General features: G+C 49.9%; 1 protein-coding gene across 1 annotated transcript; it reads right to left on the reverse strand.

The window, feature by feature from the left end:
- Positions 1–150: 150 nt before the first annotated feature.
- On the reverse strand, positions 151–11,892 carry Pcif1 (phosphorylated CTD interacting factor 1). Its single transcript, XM_051186422.1, has 17 exons — positions 11,573–11,892; positions 8,394–8,566; positions 7,106–7,248; positions 6,900–7,024; positions 5,791–5,928; positions 5,490–5,620; positions 5,226–5,380; positions 4,641–4,788; positions 4,473–4,556; positions 4,180–4,279; positions 3,085–3,247; positions 2,279–2,451; positions 2,066–2,152; positions 1,802–1,986; positions 1,029–1,122; positions 767–942; positions 151–665 (listed from the first exon to the last, which is right to left on the reverse strand). The coding sequence occupies exons 1-17, from the start codon at positions 11,747–11,749 to the stop codon at positions 434–436; spliced, it is 2,484 nt and encodes an 827-aa protein (XP_051042379.1). The 5' UTR covers positions 11,750–11,892; the 3' UTR covers positions 151–433.
- Between the last annotated feature and the right edge of the window lie 8,038 nt (positions 11,893–19,930).

Genomic DNA, 19,930 nt, shown 5'->3' on the forward strand with positions numbered 1-19,930 from the left:
GGACTCCTCCAACCTGCTGAGCTCAGACACCTCTAGGGACTCAGATCTGCGAGGACCCAGGGATGGGTATGAAAGCCTAGGGATCTTGATAAGGGGCACCTACATGTGGTAGGGAGTGGTCAGAGAGGCACCTGCCCCAAGGCCCTCACGCACTCTTAGGGAGTTTCTGTATTTCCTTTTACAAATGAAACAAGGCAGCAACAGGGTCAGTGTGGGGCTGAGGAGGCATGGGCCTATTTACAAGGGACTTGGTGAGTCTGAGGGAATGAGAGCAGGGAGGGGGAGCCCTGGCAGAGCCATAATATTCCTATGTCCTTGGCAGCCCACGTCCTGCTGCCACCTCAGGGGAAGGCCTGGGGCCTGCTCAGCCCTGAGGACTGAGTCTCAGCAGTCTGTAACAGCACCCCTGGGCTCCTCCTCCCCGCAGGATATGTTAAGTGGGGTGAGGCTCTCGACTAGGGCCCTGCTCCCGGCTGGAGTCCCGGTCCTTGGCCTCTGAGGAAGAGGATGAGGAAGAGCTGGAGCCGTGGCTGCGGCCCGACTGCTTGTAGGCAGTGGTGAGCTCCTGCAGCCGTTCCGGCGTTGGCCCCCACTTGGCAAAGCCGGGGTCATTCTGCAAGAAGAGCACGGCTGTGTTGTGGACGGCCTTGTAGTGCATTTCCTCCCTGTGGGCAAAGGCAGCTGCTGAAGATGGGGCACAGACTGGCCTGCTCACCCAGCCTGCCAGCCTGACCTGGCTTCCTTCCCCTGCTGTCCGGGCACCTACTTCTTGCAGATGTGCTGGGAGCCACTGCGGTACTCGTGCTCAAAGGCGGGCAGGACCAGCTGGTGGCGTTTGAAGCGGCTCTGCTCCATTCGGGTGAGCGCTGGCGTGGGGGGCTCCCGCCATTCGGGGATGAACACAATGAAGGACAGAGGCTCTGCTGAGCTCTCCAGCAGTTTCTGTGGGAGGGAAAGTATAGGGTGGAGATGAGGTACAGCCCTGGAAGGCAGTTTTGCCTGCCCCCGTCAGCTGGCAGCACACCCACCTCAAAGTGAGAGACCATAGCATCCATCAGCTCCTCGCAGAATGGAGGGTTGGCCTCAAAGGAACCACTCAGTGGGGCGAAGTCCAGGCAGGGCCTACAGAAAGGTGAGCATGGTAGCCCCACCAACACCCAGCCCCTCACACATACTGCCCCCACCTCTAGACAGCCACCAGGAAGAGATGACCACAGTCAGGACACAGGCCAACATTCATCCTTAATTGTGCTAGGATAAGGAAATGACTATGTCCCTTGAATAGGTAACCTGAGGATAGAGACTAGGTGTGTGCCTTATTCACTAAGTTGAAGAACTAGAGTCCAGAGCCACCACAGCAGAAGCCACACCCAGGGCTTCCCCAGCTGATGAGCACAGCATCTCTCCTTCCAGTGAGCACTGTCTTCCTACTGTTTACCTGGTCATTTGTGCTCCTCACCCTGCTGCTTTTGAGGTCTGCCTTACCCTTCTCATCCCCCAGTGACTGGCCAAGGGTTCCTAATCCAAACCTAAGCCAATTCACAGAGAAGCCTACTTGACAGCTTAGGTAGTGTCTGTTATATGTCCGCCCATGAAGCCAGAAAAATGTAGGCTCCCATTGCTTCCTCAGCATGTCAAAGGTCACACAGTAAATAGTGTGCACACATGGTAAATAGTGAAGACGGGTTACCTTCAAGATTGCCTGATTCCAAAGCCCTAAGCATTAAGAAGCAGGCTCAGGTGAGACCTATGCCCTAGACATCTTTATAGGCAGAAGGGGCCAGCAACCCCTGGATCTCACCCGCGGGAGCCAAAGTAGCCATCTGTGTCAGGGAAGGCAGAACAGTACTGGCGGAAGTAGCAGTTGAGGGGTGAGGCGAAGCACTCGAAACTGACACCAAAGAGTCGATGGAGGACCTCAAAGACGTGCACAGGCAGTGATCCCTGCAGACCAGTCCCCTCATAGAGGCCCACGCCAAACATCATCTGCAGATTAGCTGTAGTCAGTGTAAGGCTCAATCTCCGTGCTCCCTTCAAGGGAGTCCTCCCGGCCCCAGATCTGTACCTGGTACCGACGGAGAAGACACCAGACTCGAGGCAGGAACCTCTCAAAGGCAGAGTCATCAATACAGCTATAGCGATAAAGGAGCCACTGTATGACAGAAAGGGATTCAGCAGTGACCTCATGACCTCACCACTGGCCAGCTGCTGAGAACTGTGGTCAAGGAGGGCCCCAGGCCTCCACTCACACCATAGCATGGGCCTCCCCAGCTCTCACCAGTTTGCTGAAGTAGCTGCGGCTGACCTTGACCATCTCTCCCTTATACCGGATGCAGACCACACTATTCTCCATGTGCATCTCCACATTAGGCATGGGGGGTGCAGACACAGCTAGACGGACTGGGTAGCAGTACACCAGGCGGGGCTCCAACTCTGAGGCCTCCGCCTCCTCTGTGGGCAGGGAAGGACAGTAAGGGGTGGTCTAACTCTAGACAACTCTGCACCCATTGTGCCAGTGCTTACACAGATCAGGTAATGAAACAGTTTCTACCACAAAGGAAACAAAGCCATTAAAAAACCATCAGGCAACTGGCATTAACTGATGGCATATATCAACACACTCAACATTGAAGCAGATTTGCAAAACCTTAGGCCTGCCAGACAAATTGGAAGTAGGAAAACAGTGGCCTTTGTCTGGTTAAATTTGCTTATGCAAGGATCTTTGGGGCCTGTGTAGTTTTTTTGCTATGAATGTTCACATTGTCAGAGCAGGTACTATTACACTAGGGTCTGGGGAAAGCAAAAGTTTAGGGAACAGATATGACCCAGATCTGCTTAACTAACTGGCCCATCTTTCATCAACTTCTGGCTCATTATTCTCTCTTCTATTCATTTCCCAAGGGAGCACTAACACCTCAGAGCCAAAGAACATAGCAGATTCTACCCAACATTACTCCCAAGAAATAGCTTCTTCCAAGTCAGTCCAGTGCTAGGCTCTGAGGCACAGTCTCACAATGTTCCTTCAACCAGGGCCTAGGACAGAGACTAGATGGCAATGCAGCTGGCTCGCTATTTGGGACCTACCTGGGATGTTGTTTTCCTTGAGGATGGCGAGGTGCTTCTCTCGGATCCGTTTAACATACTCCAGGGAGATATGGTAGATCTTGCTGCAGATGCCTTCCACAGAGTCCTTGGCTGCAGCGGAGACATGGGGCCCACACTGCCTCCGCAGATGCTCCAGGCGGTCCTGGAGAAAAGCCCTGGTCAGGACACTGGTGGCAAAAGGGCTGGCAGGCAGAACTTCTGTGGGGCTGTTGGGTCCCAGATGTCCCAATTTTGTAAATGGCACTACTGCTTACTAGCTATGTAGCTTGGACTCTGAATCTTCAATTCAAGGGAATTGAAGCTAGTAAATAGGACATCGTGAATAGTCTGTCATTCCCTTGATCCACCAAGCCCCTGTCATGTAAGCGACTAATGAATGGCTGTAGTTTTTGTTGCAGTTACATTAGCAGAACCCAAGATAACTGGTGGAGAAAGAGGCAAGCCAGGCAGGCCCCCACCTTGCAGCATTTGCCTTCCAGAGAACTGAGTTGGTGCAAACTCAAAGGTTGTGCTTTTAAGTTCTTGTAAAGAGAACAAGTCATTCTGGACAGGGAGTGTACCTACGTCTGTCACCACGTGACAAGTATGCTTACTATTGTAATGTGTAAAATGTGTCTGAAAAACAGTCCTGAAAAGAAAGCCCATTGCAAGTGCTGATAGAGATGGATGAGTGACAGGCACAGGCCAGAGAACAGAAGGGCTGTGGGTATGCTAAGAGTAGGGACTGAATCCGATGGTGGCTAACTGTTCTTTAGTTTGTGTGTGTGTGTGTGTATTTTACCATCACTTAGGTCTGTATACCAAATGCATGCCTGGTGCCCACAGAAGCCAGAAGAGGGCATTAGATCCCTTATAATGGGAGTTACAGACAGCTGTAAGCCCCAGGTGGGTGCTGGAATTGAATCCAATCAACTGGAAGAGCAGCCAGTGCTCTTAACTGCTAAGCCATCTCTTAGGTGTAATACGGATACACACAGGAAAAGACAGACTGTTCTCACAGACCTACTGAGGTGACATGTTGTGCACTCATCAGGTTGAAAGACAGCTGTTTGTGTGTATCTGGGGCCCTCTCACCATGTAGTCCTCCTTGGAGGCTGAATGGTCCTTCCGAAGCCAGCTGAAGGTGTCTTCCACATTCCACTTGACCACTTTCCTGCTGTCAGGGGATGCGCTCCTGCAGGTTGATAGCAAGAGAAAGCTGTACTTTGTGCTGCTCCTCCCCACCTCCTACCTTGCTACCATCTCAGGCACTAGCCCTAGGCTTACCACCCACCTGTCTTTGGCATCAATGACAAGCCTGAGCATTAGCCAGATGCATTGCCCCTCCCCCACCCCATTTTGATTGTGTGAGGCAGAGAAAGTCAAACCTGGACTCAATGAGCCTCCTGGCAGCCTCTGCATATTTAAAGAGCAGGCGTTTGGCTTCCTCCCGGAACTTGATTCTGGATAACCTGAGTTAGAAAATAGGCAAGAGTTAGAGCCCTCCTACATGTGACCTGGCGCAAGGACCAGGCAGCTGAGCTGTGGACCTATACCTGATGGGAATGTCATTCATAATTTCACGAAACATAGAAGGTGACACAACTGGATCACAGTTGCTTGGCAGCAGGGGGTCAGATCCTTTGTCTACTACTTTGCGCTCCAGCATCCATCGGTTGAAAGATTCTCGGGGTGGCTCAATGCCTGTGGGGCAAGAGAGTTGCTAAGGTAAGGACCTGAAGTGGTCGGCAGGATCCACTGGGACAGAAAAAGGCACAGCTGTAGGTATTTCTTCATGTGCTTATTTCCTAGGCTTCATTTCCCAAACTATATTCTGAGACTCATGAGTAATTTTTTTTTAAAGACAGTGTCTGGTAATGCAGCCCAGACTGGCCTGGAATTTGAAATCCTGCCTGAGCCTCCTGAGAGCTGGCAGGTGTGAGCTCCAAGCATGCCTTCTCTAAGAATTTTGGTCCCCAGCTTACAGGTGTGGGAACTGCAGGCAAGTTGAGAAACACACTCCACATCAGAGCTGGGACTCCAACAAGCCTGTTTCCCTACAGCAAACGCTGAGAACCACCAGGCCCCCTTCCCACCCAAAACCAAGTGGTGAAGCCAAGGGGAGGCTGCAGAACCCTCACCCTCCCGCTGCTGGCACAGCTCCCGGTAGTGCTGGCGTAGCTTCAGGATGAGCTGAGAGCGGAGCAGCTCGACCTCAGGGTGTGGGGGCAGGACCTCTGAAGGACCCCTGTGCTTGATGACAGCATTGGTCTGGATGTCCAGGTCCCAGTACACCCTAGGGGTACAGACAGGAGTTGTGAAAATGGCCTGCCCACCACAACACACAGTCCTGGGCAGGATGCCCATCAGCATGGATATATCTAAGGCAATCAGCAGAGACTCACTCGGTGGGTCGGAGGAGAGCTGCTTGCTGTTTATCTTCAGCAGATGCACCCCAAATCTTTAGTGTTGGGGTTCCTGGGATGCTGGGGGAGCTGGGTACCGACTGGCTTGTGGGTGTCACGGGTATTTCAATCTGAAGGGAAAGAATCCAAAAGATATCAAGTCAGAAGACTGCAGCCAGGCCCAGCACCGTACCCAGCAGCGGCACTTGGGACTTCCTCCTGACAGCCCTTGCAGGGAGCTGCTGACCACATGCCCAAGGTAACCCCTTGCCAGCCGTGTCTGGGAGCCCCAGATACTCACCTTGGGCTTCTTTACACCATTGCCACTTGGCTGCTCTTCTGAGAGCTGCCGCTTTCTGGGCTTATTCTCCACTGGCGGAGTTTCCACCAAGCTTGAGTCTTGGGGCAGTGGGGTTGCATTCAGCCCCAAAGGGTCGGACTAGTGGAGGGAAAACAGCAGAATGGGAAACAGGGCCAGTGGCTAAGGAGCCCCAACAGTTCAAACTCTTGCCTTCCCACCTTGCTCTGGCTCCTTAAGGAAGCCAGTGACCTGGGATACAGATGAAGAACCTTGGGCTCCACTCTTGTCTATGACCTGCAGCTGTGGCCAGGGGTGAGCTGCCTGCTTCCTGGTGCCCTCACCTTCAGAAAGGCCATGTTAACCCCACCTCACCACTGACATTGTGACACATGTCAGTGAATGACTTGCTATGATGTCTGGCACTAGATCAGTGCCTTGAGAACAAAATAGAAATCAGGAATCAAGAGAAGTCAGGGAACATTATTTTTCAGATGAGCAAGGCTCTGCATAGTCCTCCTCTGATGATACCAAGAATCCGTGCAAACACCCCTCTACTACAAGGAGCCTTAGGCCAGTTACTTCCCTTTCAACTTCAGTGTCTTCGCCTGCAAAATGCAGATGTCCCTGCCTGACTGTGTATAGTAAGGGCTGCTCCAGCTGAGGGATCCAAGAGCTAAGGTTCCTTCAGACAGCCTGTGGTTATACTCTTATAACATTCTTCCCCTCCCACTTAGCCAGCCTCACATTAAGCCCTGATTGTCAGAGGAGTGCTTCCTTCTCTTCCCCAGAACGGACTTCAGTACATTCTTTAAGTAAGTCCACAACTAGACTGCTACTGTCTGCCACAGAAGAAGTATACTGCAAAGACAGGGAGCTCGTCTGTCTTGCTGACGCCTACCTTTTTGCATGGTACCCAGTGTTCAGCATGCTACACTAATAATCTGCTCCCCTGCCTCTCTTGTTTGATTGCAGGGTCTCTGAAGACAGGGATTGTCTTGCTTGACATTTTATCTGCAGGTATCTGCACAGAGCTAGACACTTAGCTGTGTGAGATACACTTGTGGAAGGCCAGAGGCCTGCTGACACCCTTGCCCCAAGTTGGCACTCACAAGCACATCGTGCTGGCCCAGCACGGGCATCTCCCACAGGGACTGGTTGGTGAATCGGTTGAAGTAGTAGGGACGGCTCTCCCTCCGGCTCCAGCACTTCTCCCAGCCTGCATGTACCAGTTCCTCTGCAACAAGAGTACAACCCAGACAGTCAGGGCTGCGTACAGCACTGCTCTCCTACCAGCCCACACCACTCCCTCCGGTACCTGGGAGGTCCTGTACCAGGCGGACTGGCTTTGGAGAACAGGGCTGGCTCTGATTGGAGGTGCCTGGAGAGTGACTTAGAAGGGATGCTTCCTCCCGGGGGCTGCCGTGATTCTCATTGGCCATCTCAGCAGCCACACGGGACCTGCCACACAGAGGACCAAGAGTGTCAACTTCATCCTACTCACCAATTACAACCTAGGGCTCTGATAACTTATCTACAGATTTGAGGAATCCAACAGTCTTGTCCTGGACAGCTAACCAACTCGTGCCACAGGGGCTGTGAGATTGAAGTTTCTGTCCCTCAACTGTAAGATGGGTACCCACCTAGCAAAATCCTTCCCCTTAATGTCCTGGCTTGCCCTTGTGCTCACATCCTCCAGGAAGGCTCTCTTTTCTGCCTCCCTGCCCAGGTTTGGTGAACAAATCTCCTTTATAGTATCACTGAAAATGCATCTTAGTACTTAGCTGGCTAGACCTACAGTAGGACTGATCTCCTTAGACTGGGTCCAGTGCATTGCTTTCCAGAGCTAGGAATGCCACCTGGACCCAAAAGGAGCTCTACTAATCCTACAAACATTTACAAAGCACCAAAGGGGCCAACAAGAACAGGGTCTGCCTTTGAGAAGTCAGCCCTACAAGGACCAGTGCCTTCTCTTCTTGGGAAGACAAGAGTTTTATTGCTCCCAGTAGGTAAAGTCAGTGGACCAGCTACGGAGGAAGCATGGACTCTGGTTGTAGTTTGTTGCTAAGGAAACCAGTATAACTGAAGAGGGTTCAGTCCTTTAGAAGCCCCAGGCTAAACACTGAAGGAAGACTGCTTCTTCAGATCTGTATTCCCCACTACTCCCTCCCAGAGCACACCTAGCACAAGCCTCAAAGACCAGGTGCTTTCCAGGATGGTATTACTACACACCTAGGAGACGCCTGAGATGGGGCTGATAATGCTCATGTTTTTAGTAGATTACAGAACCCACAAGAAACCCTCACCCACAGTAAGACCACAAAGGCTGATTGAAAGGTTTTCTTTACATGCTGATAGGATCCCTGACTCGTTGACACATTGTAGGAATCATTAAATATTTATTTTATTGTACACTCAGAAACGTCTGTTAATTTGGAAAGGGAAAATCAATAGTTACTTTATCTGTACAGTTTGGCAGATAAGAATTGCATCGGCAACAGAACACGTGTAACAACAGGGCCTTGATTACAGAAAGGTTTGGAATGACTCCTTTAGGGGCTGAGCCCATGGCTTTCAAGGCTGAATAAGGTCCCCTTTTCTCTCACCCTCTGGGGTCTGCAACACTAGCATGAGAGGGTTTTCTTCTCTGGCTGGGCTGAACCCACGTCACAGGGTCCCACAGAAGCAGGGGGGAGACCCACAGGAAGGTGCAGCTCAGGAAGGTAGGCTGGTCAGCAGTGTAGTTGACAGGGACCCAGGGGACTCCGTGCATCAGCAGCTGGAAAGCAAACAGAAGAGTCATTGGCCTGTGACGCCTTACTAGGCAGGGACAACAGAAGAGAGACAGGGACACAAGGGTCTGGAGGCTCAAGGCATCAAAGTTGTACTTCTCAGAGATCAAGATGAGCCTGGTGGATATAGTGTGACCCTATCTAAATAAATATGCTGAAGCATCCTTTTTGTTGTCATCTTTTTTTTTTTTTTTTTTTTTTTTTTTAAGACAGGGCTTCTGTTTAGCCCTGGCTGTCCTGGAACTCATCCTATTGATCAAGCTGGCTTTGAACTCATCACAGAGATCTGCCTACCTCTGCCTCCCCAATGCTTGGGTTTAAAAGCTTGTACCATCATCACCTGTTTTTTTTTTTAAACAAAACTCAATGTACTTCTCAAGCTTCCAACCAACAATGGCTGCCTTCCCGACCCTGAGCTCGGTTTATCACTGGGGCTCTAACCTGGGGTTTGCTTTCACATCGCCCTGAAGCTGGCTGTTTGTTCTGAAGTGTGAGGGGTGAAGCCCAGAGCCTTGTACATGACAGGCAAGTACTCTTTCATGTGCTACAACACGTTACATGGTTGAGACCATGCATAGCATGACAAATATATGAGGTATAGGGACAGAGCCTAGATCCTCGCTCATGCTACATAATTGTTGTGCCACTGAGCCAGGCCTCTTTAGTTTTTTTAAACAGGGCTGGTGAGATGGCTCAGCAGCTAAGAGCATTGAGTATTCTTGCAGAGGTTCTAAATTCAATTCCCAGCAACCACATGGTGGCTCATAACCATCTATAATGAGATCTGGTGCCCTCTAATGGCATAGAGGTGTACATGCAGATAGAGCACTCATGCATAAAAAAACTTGAGACTGGGTCTCAAAAAATGGTCAAGAATATCCTTGAATTTGATCTGTAGTTCAAGAAGGCATCGAATGTATGATCATCCTGTCCTGAGTTAGCTGAGATTGGAGCCTGTATAACCAGAACTAGAAGAAGAAAAAATGTGCTTTCCTAGAGAGCAAAGCCAGATCTCACGGTACTAAGTGAGCACTCCAATAAGCAGTCCCACCTACAATTCTGGAATTGACTTTTTTTTTTTCTTTCTTTGTTCTTGGGTTGAGGTGGGGGCTCAAGTATTCCAGGTTGGCCTCAAACTCACTTTGTAGCTGAGTATGACCTTGAACTCCCAATCTGTCTTCTTTGACTTCCCAAGTGCTAGGATTACAGGTGAGGGCCACCATGATCAGCTTTTCTTTCTGAATTGGATTTGTCTGTGTTGCCCAGATTAATCTTCAACCACTGGGCTCAAAAGATTCTTTCACTTCAGCCTTCCCATTAGGTGGGATACAGACATATGCCAATGCCAACCATGTTTTCATTTCCAACCTAAAGCCCCATGCAAGTGTCTGTAGACCAAAGAGAAGGGAACAAAGCATACATATGGAAGATTTAGGGCACTATCTCAAGTCACCCACAACTAGTATAAGACACGCTTCTATGAATAATGTCTTATTCAAAAAACATTTTAAGTTAAAAAAAAAACATGCAAACACATATAGCACATCTCATTCACCTTTATTGAAAAATGACAGGATGCACCTGGTAGATGAATTTGTTAGAGAAAGCAGCAGCCCAGCCCAGAGCCACCCAAATGGGACCACCGCAACACTTCCCAAACCAGTTCACTTAGGGCAGATTGCTGTACCCCATTACACCTGTTAGGAGTCAGAAACAGGGAAGGGGGCTACAAATGAATTGGTAACTTTAGGACAGGGTTTCACATTGCTAGCACTGGCCTTAAATGCCTATCATCCTGCCAACATCTCCAACTGTTGAGATTGCCTTTGGTCGTCCTATCCTGCCTCTATCTCTTAAGTGCTAGAATTCCAGGTCTTGCCCTGTAATTTTCAAACACACCACAAGTAGGAGTGGGAAACAAGATGACTAATTTTTTTCACTTTACAGGGCTTGAAAATGTTATCAACTTAGAAGTTAAGGGCTAGTGGTAAAGCTACGTAGTGCAGTGATTGCCCGGGCACGCGCGCACATACACACACTAATAATTTAAAAATTAAACGAGCCAGGCGTGGTGGCAAACGCCTTTAATCCTAGCACTCGAGAGGCAGAGGCAGACGGATTTCTGTGAATTCGAGACCAGCTTGGTCTACAGGACGGGCAAGGCTACACGAGAGAGAGCCTGTCCCTTAAAGTAAGAAACGAAACAAATCCTCTTAGATGGGTGCAGCAGGTCTCCGGCCAAAACCCCCAGCTCGGAAGTTGGCCAGACCCACCAAGCTCCAGGCCGTGCTGCCATCCCGACCGCCTGCACTGTAGTGAGTACTGTGCACCCTCACTGCCGCTCCCATTGGGTTCATGTTTTCGCTAAGCCTCTGTCTTCCGGACCCCCACGCATACCAAAGTCGGCGGAGCGCAGCGTAGTCTACAAACAACTCCGTCTGCGCAACCAGCGGAACCCGGGAGAGGAAAAGTACCCGATTCCGGGCATTGGAGGGCACTTCCCAGTGTACCAATCATAGTGCTCCGCCTCTAGCGGGCGGAGCCACAGGGCCTGGCAAGTGCGCATGCGCAGAGGCGGGGCCTACCCCGGCGCGCCCCCGCGCCCCTTCCCCCCCCAGGCCCAGCGGGGGCGGGGTGTTGGGCGCGCGCGCGCCGGCCCATCTCCGGGCTCCGCCCCCCGCCCTGCCGCGCGCTCCCGCCCCCGGGCTGAGGCGACTCAGAGTCGGAGCCCGACACAAAGGCGGTGGTGACGGCGGCAGCGGCAGCAGCGGACGGGCCCTAGAGGCCGCTCCGTCCGCGCTCTCCGGGCCCTCTGCACTCACCCGGGCCAGGGGCCCTGCTGCCCATCCGCGGCTCTAAGATGGCGGCGGCGAAAGACACCGGGCGAGCGGCAGCCCCGAGCGGGAAGCGCCGGAAGGGCCTCGCCGTCCTGCTTCGGACTCACGGACCCCGGCGCGGCTCGCGGCGGGACCGTGGCTTCCTGGGGCTCTTACCTGCCCGAAGCGGACTCGAGGGGATGCGGCCACACGTTCTGCTCGACCGCCCGTTTTGCCGCCTCCGCCTCGCCCTCCCCAGCGCCGCTGCCGCCATCTTGTGTCCCGGGCCGGGACTCCGCGCTGCGCATGCGTTGGTACCGCCTCTGAGGGACCTCGCCACGGCCTCGCCGCCATCTTGAGTGTGGCAATGTTGGCTGGCTCCCCAGACCTTGATTGCTTTCGACCCCCTCCCCATCTCCGCGTCCTTCCCTGTTGTCCCGTGTGGTCCTAAGGAGTAGGGGGAACAGCTTTGCTTTTCTTGAGACGTGTGCGGGAAGGAATGAATCCATACCAACGCCCTGCCTCAGTTTCCCTGCCGAACACACTCGCAGGGGCTGAGAATCTACTTGGACACTTTAGGGGACACGAAACTGGTTTGGGATCTTCTGGAGGCTCTGGCTCAGTTGCCTACGCAGAGGCAAGAGTAGTGACGTAGGCCCTGTGGGCACCTGGGTCCTAGCCTCCTCAGGGCTCGCTGCTTCCGCTGGTCCTGTCCTCCATCTTAAGGCCTCTGTCCTCAGGGTCCTGGAGTGTTTTCTCTTTTTGCCCAGAGGCCAGATGGCGTGCAAAACGAACCTTCTCCAGTTAGCAACCTGTTTACAAGTTGCTCTTGAATACATCTAGCAGTATTGGTAGGGTAAAGCTGGCTTTGGGCAGTTGGAAAGTTGTGAAGACTAAACAGTTTAGCAAGAGACATGATTGCTAGGGACCTGTATTCTGACTCCCTGCCAGACTTAGGCTACTAGCTCCACCCACTTGTGGCCTTCTAAGGAACCTGTTGCCCTTTTAAGGTAGCTTGAAAGGAGGACGTGATTGCTACCTGCTACTGGAGCAGCAGATAACCCAGCTGTTCCTGGTCAGCCTCTGATGATTCTGGCTGTCTGTGGTGTTTGGTTTTTTGAGACAGGGTTTCTCTGGATTGCTTTGGAGCCTGTCCTGGAACTCGCTCTGTAGACCAGGCTGGCTTCGAACTCACAGAAATCCGCCTGCTTCTTCCTCCAGAGTGCTGGGATTAAAGGCATGAGCCACCAACGCCCGGCTCCTGTAATGGTTTTGGGGTTTTTTGTTTTGTTTTTCTAAGGCTTACATTGTGAACTCTAGTTGCCAGGAACTTGAGATGCAAATCGGGCTAGCTAGAGGTCTGCCTAAGTGCTGAGATTAAAGGAATGCACTGTCATGTCCAGCCAATTTTTTATTTTTACTTATTTTTTTGAGGCAAGGTTTATATAGATCAGGAGAGCCTTGAAATCCGTCTGCATCCTGAGTGCTGGGATTAATGCACGCCTCATTGCCTTGTCAATCACCTTTTGCAGCACCAGGGACCTTGCTGACACTTGGGGTGGGGGGCATGGAGGCAGGAGGCTCAGGAGTCATCTTTGGTTACATTGCAAATTTGAAGCTGTCTGTGCTACATGAGACCTTATCTAAGCAAAAGTGGTAGGAGCTGAGCCTTTTGGCTCACACCTGTAATCCCAGCATTTAGGAGGCTGAGACAGGGATCACCACTAGTTTGGAGTTAGCAAGGCTACAAGAGTGAAATTCTGCCTCAAGGGAAGTTTTAAAAGGGCATTGGTTGGAGCTGGGTGATGGTGGCACATGCCTTTAATTCCAGCACTTGGTAGACAAAGGCAGGCAGATCTTGAGACCAGCCTGGTCTACAGAGGGAGTTCCAGGACAGGCTCCAAAGCTACAGAGAAGCTGTCTAAATAAACAAAAAAGATTGGCTGGTGGTGTGTAGTTTAGTAATAGTGTCTTCCTAGTGCCTGACTCAGTACCAGTACTTAAAAAAAAAAAAGCCACTTGTGCTGGTGGTGGTCTCCTTTAATCCCAGCACTCTGTCCTACCTAGGGAGTTCAAGTGCAGCTAGAGGTGCATAGTGAGATCCTGTCTTAAACAAAGAGCAAATGGAGTTAGAGTTGACTCTAACTCAGCACTGGAGAAGCTGAAGCAGGGGGATTCTAAATCATAGGTCAACCTGGTCTACATCCGTATAGTGAAACACTCAAGCAAAACTAGGGTAGCAAGTGAACAGTCGCCTGGTGGCACTCAGGCCAATTCCCACCTCAGCAAGCAGAAGCTCCGGCAGGTGAGACTTTTTTATTTTAAACAGTCTCCTTGCTTTTTCAGCTGTGTTGCCTCAACATCTAGCCATTCTTTGGCGAGTTTGAGCTATATAACAACCTTGTGTCTGTGTGTCTGTCTCCCCCTGCCCGAGTGCTGTCACTAATGTCTTCTCCCACTGGCAGTGGCTTGGCAGCAGGTACCCTCCCTGAATTCTTTCCCTCTCCTCCAGTTGATCCTCCCTCTTATATATAGTATGTGTCCTCTTGCCTTGCCTATGTTACATAGTACTATCTTCCTAGCCCAACTGCTACCATCTGCGGGAGTTTTGCTCCACCAGTTTGTGAGTGATCACAGCTGGGCCTGTTAACTGCTTCCCTCATGGAAATAGGTGGTGGGAAAGGTCCTGGGACCATGCAATTCTACACTAATTGCACACAGTATTAGGGGAGGGTGTAGAGGATGTAGATGGGGAAGGATGAGGAAGGGGTTCCGCCTATGCAGCCACTGGGGATCCTTCATTTCTTGGTGCAGAGTTTCCACTTCAAGGTCACCTGTGCTCTACCCATTCTTCTGTATGTCTGATGTATGCCTAATAAAGAAACTGCTTCCACTCTCCCTGAGCGGGACGATCTTAAGTAGAGCTCTACCTTGGGGTGACCATTGTACGAATCTTTCTTGAGAAGAATTCAGCAACAGCCCATTAGACTGCTTACGGAGGGTGACCCTTACTCATGACCGACAGAGCTTGTTTGATGACCATAGGCAGGCCACATGGTGTGGAAAAGCCCAATGACTTTGAGGTGTCCCTGTTTATTCTGGTTTCTGCAAAGGAAGCATGGACTGTTTCCACTGGGAAACCCAAGCAGAGCACGAGCGGTGTGCTAAGGCCCTGTGATTGGTTTAATGTTCTGTCACTAGAACCATACACAACCTGCAAGATGCTGGATGTCAAACTAGGGCCCCCATACTCCTGGGAGAAACACTGAACTGTTACACCCTCAGTTACTTAGACAATTTGGAAGCAGAAGAAATGGCTGCTTTTCTAGAAGATGTTTGTTTCCCAGCACCCTGGTCTGGTTGCTCACAAACACCTGTACTTCCAGCTCCCAGGATCTGATGCCCTCTCCTGGCTTCTGCAGTCCACAGACACACAAATTAGATCTTTCAATCTAACAGAGTTTCAAAAGCCTGGCCAATATCAAACCTGAGAATCCAGCACTCAGGAAGTAAAGGCATGAGAATCAGGAGTTCAAGGTCAATCTAGGCCCCTCAAGACCAGCCAGCCTGGGCTACAAGACCTTGTCTCAACAAAAGACCTGTGTTTGGGAGGCAGAGGTAGGCAGATCTCTGAGTTCACAGCCAACCTGACCTACAAAGTGAATTCCAGGACAGCAAGAACTAAACAGAAACCCTATCTTGAAAAAACAACCAGTGAGATGGATCAACCCTTAAAACCAGTTTTAAGCCAGGCGTTGGTGGCACATGTGTTTAATCCCAGCATTCGGGAGGCAGAGGCAGGTGGATCTCTGTGAGTTCAAGACCAGCCTAGACTGTAAGAGCTAGTTCCAGGACAGTCTCCACAGCTACACGGAGGAACCCTGTCTTGAAAAACAAACAAACAAACAAAAAAAAAAGTTTTAAAAGCCCTATAAGGCAGGTGTTGTTTCACATGCTTTTAATCTTGTCACTTGGGAAGCAATGGATATGAGTTTGAGACCAACCCCTTTTACAGTCAGAGGCTGTGTAGAAAGATCCTGTCTCACAAAACCAAAGAAGTAAAAACAAAACCCTGTATGAAAGGGCCTGGTCCAGCAGCTAAAATCACTTGCTGCTCTTCCAGAGGATCCAGGTTGGGTTCCCAGTACCAACACAACAGCTCACAGCCACTTGTAACTCTGGGTCCAGGGAGCTTAATCACTGCTTATGACCGCCATGGCATTAGACATGCTTGAGGTATACAGACATACATGCAAAGCAAAACAGCCACACACAAATTTAAAACAGGTTAGCCAGGTGGTGGCAGTGTATGCCTTTAATTCCAGCACTCAGTAGGTAGAGAGGCAAGCAGATCTCTATACTAGTCTGGTCTATAGAGTGAGTTCTAGGACTGCCAGGACTAACTACACAGAGAAACCCTGTCTTAAAAAAAAAAAAAAAAAAAGCCCAAAGCTGGGCAGTGGTGGCATCCACCTTTAATTCCAGCCCTTGGGAGGCAGAGGCAGGTGGATCTCTGTGAGTTTGAGACCAGCCTGGTCTACAAGAGCTAGTTCCAGGACAAGCTCCAAAGCTACACAGAGAAACCCTATCTCAAAAAACAAAAAACAAAAAACAAAAACAAAAAAAAAAAAAAAAACTGGGGCTGGAGAGATGGCTCATCAATTATGAGCACCGGTTGCTTGCATACATATGGCAGCTCACAACTGTAACTCCTGTCCCAGGAGATCCAATACCTCACACAGACCATACACGCCATGCATGCAGGCAAAGCACAAATGCACACACACAACACACACACACAAGGCCCAGTGTTGTGGAATGTTATTTTAACTATGTAAAAGTGTGTTGCATTTATTTATGATGTATTTGTTTAACTATGTAAAGATGTACTGCTGTTTCATCTTGTCTGCCTAAGGCACCCAATTGGTCTAATAAAAAGCTGAAAAAAATGGCCAGTGTCAAGGCAGAGGAGGGATGGCTGGGGCTGGTGAACAGAGAAAATGAGTAGGAAGAGAAATCTAAGCTAGAGAGGAGAGAACAAGGGAGAGAGGGAACCGCCCAGGGACAGCCAGCCAGGCAGCCACCAGCCAACCAGACACAGAGGAAACAGCAAAGTGGGACAAATAGAATGGAACAAAGGTAAAAGGCCTAGAAGCAAAATGCAGATGAAGAGAAATGGGCTAAAATAAGTTTTCAGAGCTGGTGGGACAAGCTTAAATTAAGGCTGAGCACTCATAACTAATAAGTCTCTGTGGCATGATTTAGGAGCTGGTTGGTAGCCGAAAGAGAAAAACCTACTACAGCCCTGTGAGGTGGTACCTTTAATCCCAGCACTTGTAGGCAAAGGTAGGCAGATTGTTGTAAGTTCTAGGTTGGCCAGGACTCCACAGTGAGACACACACACACACACAAAAAAAAAAAAAAATGACACCTGTAATCCCAAGAGGTGACCAGAAGAGGAACTAGAGTACTGGAACTGGAACCTGGGCCCTCTGGAAGAGCAACAAGGTATTTTAGCTGCTGAACTAGGCCCTTTTATACAGGTTTCTTTTCTTTTTTGGTTTTATGAGACATGGTCTCTTTACCTAGCCCCTGCTGTCCTAGATAGAACTCACTATGTAAACCAGGTTGGCCTTGAACACACGCTGGGCCGTGGCTATGCACGCCTTTAGTCCCAGCACGTGGGAGGCAGAGGCAGGAGGATCTCTGAGTTCGAGGCCAACCTGGTCTATACAGACTGAGTGCCTGGACAGGCTCCAAAGTTATGCAGATAAACATGTCTCAAAAAAACAAAAAACAACCCCCCCACACACACACAGGTCTGAGGATCTGAGTTCAATTCCCAGAAGCCCTGGAAAAGGTGGGAGGAGAGAGCTGACTTGACAAAGTTGTCCAATGACCTCTGTACGTGGGCCCACACATACATCACCCAAGAAAATAAATTAAAATAAACAGCTTGGATGGAAAAAGCCATACTTGCTCAGGTCCCATGCATTTTAACCTTTTTCTCTGTCACTGCAGCAAGAGCCCCCAAGGGAACAAGATTTCTTCCTGCCTCCCAGGTCCTAGCCAGGGTGGGAGGGAGGCTCCAGCTAGCTTCTACTCTGCTAACTGCAGCTGCTCTGGGACCCTGTTCTGTGGTTTCAATTACACTAAGGTGGTAGCAGAGGGCAGGCTGTGCCCTGGGGTGAGGTTACTAACGGGAGTGGCTCTCTGGCCATTCTGGGATCTCATAAGAGAAGCCCTTCAGCCAAGAATAGACCGGGGAAGGAGTGTCTCCTTGGGTCTTCCTGGCCCTGTGTGATGTGGTGGGAGGGTCCCTTCATTTCTTCATTTGGCTAGGCAGGATATGTATTGGGACTTGTACTAGGACCTTGGGAACAAGCAATACATAAGACAGGCTTTGTGTCCAGGGAGCCCCCACAGAGCCGTGGGGGAAACAGGCACATAAACAATCCCTCTGTGCACGGAGATAAGGCTGCAAGGGGACACCAGGCAGTGAGTGTGCCAAGGAGCCTTAAAAGGACGATGGAGAACTTTCCAGGTAGCCAAGAAAAGGGGACAGCCTGTACCAGGGCTGGGAGGTATGGCAGGCGATGGTGAGCTTGGAGAACAGTCTTAGTACAGAAGAGGGGTAGAGAGGTGTAGGCTTTACCAGGGCCTGGATTTCAAATGCTGTGGCGGCTAGCGCCTCACCACACTTGGAGGATATCAGGGACAAACTTCCACCCTCCATTATATATCCCTTACAATCCTTTTTTCTTCTTTGGTCGAAAGCTAATGTGTTTACACCCAGAGAGGCTGAGTCTGCACATTTAAACTCCAAACTTCTCCAAAAGAGGAGATCCAGTGACAGCTAGCAGCGCCTAGAACTCAGAAGACTGTGTGCTAGAGAGGAAGCCAGTGCTGAGTGATCAGAGCTGAAGGTTTCCCAGGGCGCTTAAGGTCTAAAACCAGGGGGCTCAACGCTAGCTGGAGAATCTTTTGTTTTCTTCCTTCCTTTCTTCCTTTCTTTCTTTTTCTTTATCTCTCTCTCTCTTTTGTTTGTGTTGTTGTTTTGTTTTGTTTTGTTTTGTTTTTGAGACAGGGTTTCTCTGTGTAGCTTTGGAGCCTGTCCTGGAACTCACTCTATAGACCAGGCTGGCCTCGAACTCACAGAGATCTGCTTTCCTCTGCCACCCGAGTGCTGAGATTAAAGGAGTGTGCCTGGCTGCTGGAAAAACTTTTTAAAGGAATATAACTTACACTGAGACTCACTTGTCTCAAACACATCTGTGTATTTACCTGTTTCATACATGCACTCCAGTGCTTTCGGCAAGGTAGCATCATGCATCACAATTCAGTTTCTGTGTGTGCAAAGGAGGATGTGGAGGCCAGAGCACAGCCTGCCATGTCAACATTCCTCGGGTGCTGTCCTTTCCTCTCTCTCTCTCTCTCTTTTTCTTTTTACCATGGGTTCCCTCATTTAGATTGGGCAGGGTAGCCAGTGAGCCTCAGGGATCCACCTGTCTCTGCCTTTCAAATGCTGGGATTACAGACATATTCTGGGGATCAAACTTACACTTTCAAGGGCAGAACTTTACCAACTGAGTGATCTTTCTAGGCCCCCAGAGTTTAGCTTTTTTGCTGCTGTTGTTCAAGTACAGTACATTGAACACATTCCCATGTCCCCTTGTCTCACTGGGATCCTTCCCACTTACCTGCTTTGTTCTCTTTGTTCTTGGAGGCAGTTTCAATTTGCTCCCCCCACTCCTTTTTGTTTGTTTGTTTGTTTGTTTTTTGTTGTTTGTTTTTCCAGACAGGGTTTCCCTGTTTTGCTTTTTGGAGCCTGTCCTGGAACTAGCTTTGTAGACCAGGCTGGCCTCGAACTCACAGAGATTCGCCTCTGCCTGCCTCTGCCTCCCAAGTGCTGAGGTGAAAGGCGTGCACCACCAACGCCCAGCTCCAATCTTCCCTTTTACCCCGTTACATGTATTAGTCATCTTGTATGTCTTGCTTTCCTGTCACATACGCAAATATGATTTTATGTAGCTGTATACAATCTAGACAGGCTGGCTTCTAGCTTGCCACCTCTGTTCCTCAAGTACAAGGATGAGAGGGCACGATAGTTGTCTTTCTGCTCAGGAGCTCCAGCTGCCTCTATTTTCTTACAAACAACATAACTTCTTTGTGGCTATAAATAAATAAATAAATAAATATGTTGTGAACTACACATCTTCCCAGTTTGCTTTTCTTTTTCTTTTCTTTTTTTTTTATTCCCCCCCCCCCTATTTTTGGTCTTCTCTTTCTTTCTTTTTTTTTTTTTTTTAATAATTTATTTTTATTTCGTGTGCATTGGTGTTTTGCCTTCATGTGTGTCTGTGTGAGGATGGTGAATCCTGGAGTTACAGTTGTAAGCTATCATGTGGGTGCTGGGAACTGAACCTAGCACCTCTGGAAGAGCAGTCAGTGCTCTTAACCTCTGAGCCACCTCTCCAGTCTCTGTTCTTTTCTTTCTTCTCTCCTCCAGTTTGCTTTTCTATTGTGATAAACAGC

The sequence above is a fragment of the Phodopus roborovskii genome, unplaced genomic scaffold (genome assembly GCF_943737965.1).
Source record: "Phodopus roborovskii unplaced genomic scaffold, PHOROB, whole genome shotgun sequence".
In the NCBI taxonomy this organism is placed as follows: Eukaryota; Metazoa; Chordata; class Mammalia; order Rodentia; family Cricetidae; genus Phodopus; species Phodopus roborovskii.